At 45.2% G+C, this 4,507-nt stretch overlaps 1 protein-coding gene across 1 annotated transcript in view; it reads left to right on the top strand.

The window, feature by feature from the left end:
- Trpm6 (transient receptor potential cation channel subfamily M member 6) overlaps positions 1-4,507 on the top strand; it is a 150,675-nt gene that overhangs the window by 76,777 nt on the left and 69,391 nt on the right. The window contains exons 20-22 of the mRNA XM_023722993.1: positions 1,192-1,320; positions 3,021-3,272; positions 4,048-4,141. Of these exons, the coding sequence (XP_023578761.1) occupies positions 1,192-1,320; positions 3,021-3,272; positions 4,048-4,141 (475 nt within the window). The remainder of the gene's footprint in view (positions 1-1,191; positions 1,321-3,020; positions 3,273-4,047; positions 4,142-4,507) is intronic.

Below are 4,507 nucleotides of genomic sequence, written 5' to 3' on the forward strand. Positions count from 1 at the left end.
TCAGACTCTGGGACACAGACCAATAGAAGGACAGGATTAATGGGCACCACCTTAACTTTCTTCCCTGCTTCTCTTGTGCTTTGTTACTCAGAGACAGCAGCACCTGCCAGGACTACCCCAAGTGCCACTTGTGAATATTATTCCAGTGTACCCAGGGACTCTGGCTAGCCACTCCTTAGATTTTTTTGTGTGTGTGCAGAACTCGACTTAGAAAGAATTAAACTCTAAGTTAGACTTACTAACTTAGAATTTAAAAGGGTGTTAAAAGTGGGGATGGAGGTTAAAATATTTCCTGTAAGGATGAGCACACTCAGTCCTCTCCTGCCACCTCCACGGTTCCCAGGTGTGAGCTGGATGTGTTCTCTGCAGCCGTTTACAGGGCTGCATGGTTCATGCATGGCTGGTGACAGTGGAAACTGCTAACTACTTGGTAATGTTTGTCTTAGTTGTAAATTTATGTGTGCTCAGCTATAAGGGCATATATCTTAAGAAGATAAGAACATTAGATAAGCCTATAGGCTATCTGTCACACTGTAGCTATGTTTTAATTCTTCAGATAGATTAGAATCTAGTAATAATATATACAGTGAGCAATTAAACAAACATTTGGGGAATTGCTATCATGTATCTGGTTGAGTGCTGATAATAAAAATATTTACGATCATTCCTCAAGTATAAGAGCTAAAGTGGGGTAAAATTTCTATTAACTGTAATATTTTAATCAATATAAAATAAAGCTCCAGACAGCAGAACATGTCACAGTTCATCATGTTTGGGAAGATGCGCCCACCGCATGGCATCTGTCTTGTTGGTAGCCAGGATGTGGGTGTTCAAGCTGGGCACGGGTGTGTGCCTCTTCCCGGGCTTGCTGTCAGCTGCCATCATCCACGCTGGGATGTGAGGGCCCTGGGAATGCCGGTCAGCAGGTACCAGTTGGAGACAGCATTCTCCTACTTTCTGCGCATCTGAGAATGCTTATTTTCCTTCTTGCCACCAAGTCCCTAGACCAGAAACCTGTAGATGCTTGAGCTTGCTTGGAAGCCAGGTCACCACTGGTCACACGCGGGTCTTAGTGATAGTCTCAAGTGATCGTGTTGAAATTCATGCCTGCGTGTCCTCGCGGTTCTGTCCATGTCTGCTTGGCCCCATGTCCCCCTGCGTTCACATCCGGGGTGGTGTGTCCCCTCGCAGATGGCGTACCTGGCATTCCTCATGCTGTTCACTTACACAGTGTTGGTGGAGATGCAGCCGCAGCCCAGCGTGCAAGAGTGGCTCGTGATCACGTACATCTTCTCCAGCGCCATTGAGAAAGGCAGGGAGGTGAGTTTCTCTTCCGCCTTTGCTTTCTGCAGCCCTCTGAGAGAAGTGTTCGTGTCCCTGCTGATGAAGGCAGATAGCAAGGCTGGGGCATGGGGGAGAAAATGCCAGTCCTGACTGGCATGTGGCAAGACAGACATTTGGGGAAAATTCCGGCTTTCAGCCCTTTATCTTCACCACATACCTTATGCTGGGTGCTGGACTTTGAAAGGCGTTATCTTTGAAGCAGAGATTTTAGTATGTTTATCAGCCCTGCAGTCATAGTGATGCTATCTAATAGTTATTGAACTTTCCAGCTGTTTGATTTCCATCAAGAGGCTTTTTTTTTTTTTTTTTTTTTTTTTTTTTTTTTTTTTTTTTTTGTAGGATTGATTTTTATGGCCTACTATTATCTGGATAGTATAAATTTCACCCCAAAGAGTGGCATATAATTAGCCAATGTTATATAATAAATAAGGAGAACGCGTGTGGTGCTTATAGGTTCCTGTTCCTGAAAATTGAAGCTAAAGCTGTTATCCAAGGAACAAGACAAAAATTTAATTTCTAGGTTATAATCTCCCTTTTTGTTTTGCGGTACTGGGGATTGAATTTAAGACCTTGTGCTTGCCAGGCGGGTGCTTATGCTGCTGAGCTGTATCCCAGCCCCACTAGGTTATAGTCTCTTAAGAATTAATATTTTAATGCTGTCATGACTACATTCACAAATAGTTTTGACCTAAGACTCTTAGGCATCAGTGTACTTGTATTTTTTTTCTTTTCTTTTTATGAGCAGAATATAGTTACTGAGGGAAAGAAAGCTCCTGTCTAAGAGAGGGACAGGAGGGGCGCTCGAGTGGGTAGTTCCGCCACTTGTATTTTATGTATATGCATTGACATATATTTTGTCCTAGAGGTGTAAAATTGGACCGCATTATATACAAGTAAATGTATTCTTAGTAATTATATGTGCTTTGCCTGCAAGTTGCCTATATGGAATTTATAGACTGCAGAAAGCAATTCAAGAGAGTTCTCCCTTATGTATACTTCATGAAAGATAGGTTGAGTTTTGCATTTAGGTTTTGCCTGATGGAGTATTTCACTGGTAATTTCTCACAGTAGAGAGTGCCAGCCTATTAGCAGCTTAGGAGTAGCAGGTGCAGGAGGCCACGACAGGACCCATGGCTTCAGCCCACTGTGCTCTGCAGTCTGCTGGGCCTCTTGAAATGGGACTGTGCATCACTGTGCAGACAGATCCGTTACAGTACCAGGTCTTAAATGTCGCGGAACTTCTCCATGGGAGCTTAGGATCAGTGAGGACGAAAAAAACAGGTTTTTTTTTTTTTTTTTTAAGTTCTAGTTGAGTCTTCAAGTGACTCCCTAGCATTAATAGTTTAATTTTTATTATCATAACCAACAGACATTAAATATTATTTAAAGAATTCAGTTCTGAGGGTAACTGAAGTCTCAGTTCCATGTGGTGTTTTAGATTAGTCTTTAAAGGAGCAGGTGAGGTATTCAGGAAGGTGAGGCTTCTGGAGTTCTTGGACCCCTTCTCCACCCCCTGAGGAGCGAACCCTGGACTTGCCCCTGCCAGGCAGGTGCTGTGCACAGAGCTCCATCTTTTTTTTTTTTTCTTTTTCCTCTTTTCTTGCCTGATACAAGCAGAGTACATCATCTCTGGATCAGAACCCCATTCTGTGAAGTTTCTCTCTTTCTTCTTTTAGATCTGTATTTCAGAACCTGAGAACTTTACTCAGAAGGTGAAGGTGTGGATGAGTGAGTACTGGAACCTAATGGAGACTATAGCCATTGGTCTGTTTTCAGTTGGTTTTTGCCTCCGCTGGGGCGACCCTCCTTTTTACACAGTGGGGAGACTGATCTACTGCATAGACACCATTTTCTGGTTCTCCCGGCTCATGGACTTCTTCGCTGTGAATCAACATGCAGGTCCCTACGTCACTATGATTGCCAAGATGGTAAGTCAGGCTAGCTTCAGACACAAGAGCTCTTCTCTAGCGGGTTTACCTAATTTCCCAGCTCCTATCCAACAGCTTGCCTTGTGGAGTTAGTTCCAAAATCACAGGCAGTGAGACCTTCCCATCACCACTTCCCCTGTCTCCACAGACTCCTGTTTCACAAAGGCCCCTGGGTAACGCATTGGGCAGTTGACCTGGATACTCAGCTTAGCCCTCTGGTTAGGCCCACGTGATGCAGGTTTCAGTCCATTAGTCTTGGAGCAGAGTGCTTTCCTAGGGCTGGATTTGTGTGACTCTGTAACCAACAGTAGTATTCTCCTTGACAATGTCCACTTACTGTTACCGACTCACTTCCCCTACCACAATCCTAAATAGCGCTTTCTATGGGCCATCACTTTCCAAATCCTTTGTATGTCTAAGTCACTTGAATCTGTCACAGCTTTAGGAAATAAGTGGTGTCACCACCCACACTTTTCATGCAGAAAGGTGGAGAGATATATACTTTTCCAGGGCAGTGCAGGGGCCCTGAGCAGAGGGGGGCCAGCCGGGCTCCCTGGTCCCCCGAGCTTGCCGTGCACTGGGCTGACTGTTCTGGAGTACCTGCGATCCCTCCAGAAGCACAGCTCAGACCACCCAGGGATTCCCTTGGAAGTATTAGTGCAGGCAAGCAGCAAGTTATAGAGAGGGAGGGAAGGGGAACAGAGAAAGTTGACAGAGAAGGGGCAGCTGCGGGACTCCAAAGACAGACTTTGCTTTCTCTGCTCTTTTCTGTTAGACTGGAAATGTGTTCTCTGGTCTTGGTAATGCTGGTACTTCTCAGGTGGACCATGTTGAAAAACCTAGCACACCTCAGGCCTTTTCACACGCAGGCGAGGCTCAGTGAGTGCTCTGTCGTGACTCAGGGATGTTGGGTCCCTTTAAATTGTGGCACAGCCGTGTCGGGTGTGTGGCTTATAAGGTCTCCCTTGGCAGGGAGATGAGGGTGAGGAAACAAATCTGATGATTTTTAAGTTTTGGACCCAAGTGACTGTCAATTCACATCCCAGGGGCTGGACTGGGCCCCTGGGCCAGCCTAGAGGAAGCCAGGTAAGAAGTGTAGAGATCCTCATCAAATACAGCAGGAAATTTTGGCAAATATCGTCTCTGTCAAAATGAACACACAGGTTGCACTGATGTGTTAGGCAGGTAAAGGGAAATGGGGCCGATCAGTTTCTGAGCCTTTTTTTTTTTTTTTT

The sequence above is a fragment of the Octodon degus genome, unplaced genomic scaffold (assembly GCF_000260255.1).
Source record: "Octodon degus isolate 3935 unplaced genomic scaffold, OctDeg1.0 scaffold00095, whole genome shotgun sequence".
Lineage (NCBI taxonomy): Eukaryota > Metazoa > Chordata > Mammalia > Rodentia > Octodontidae > Octodon > Octodon degus.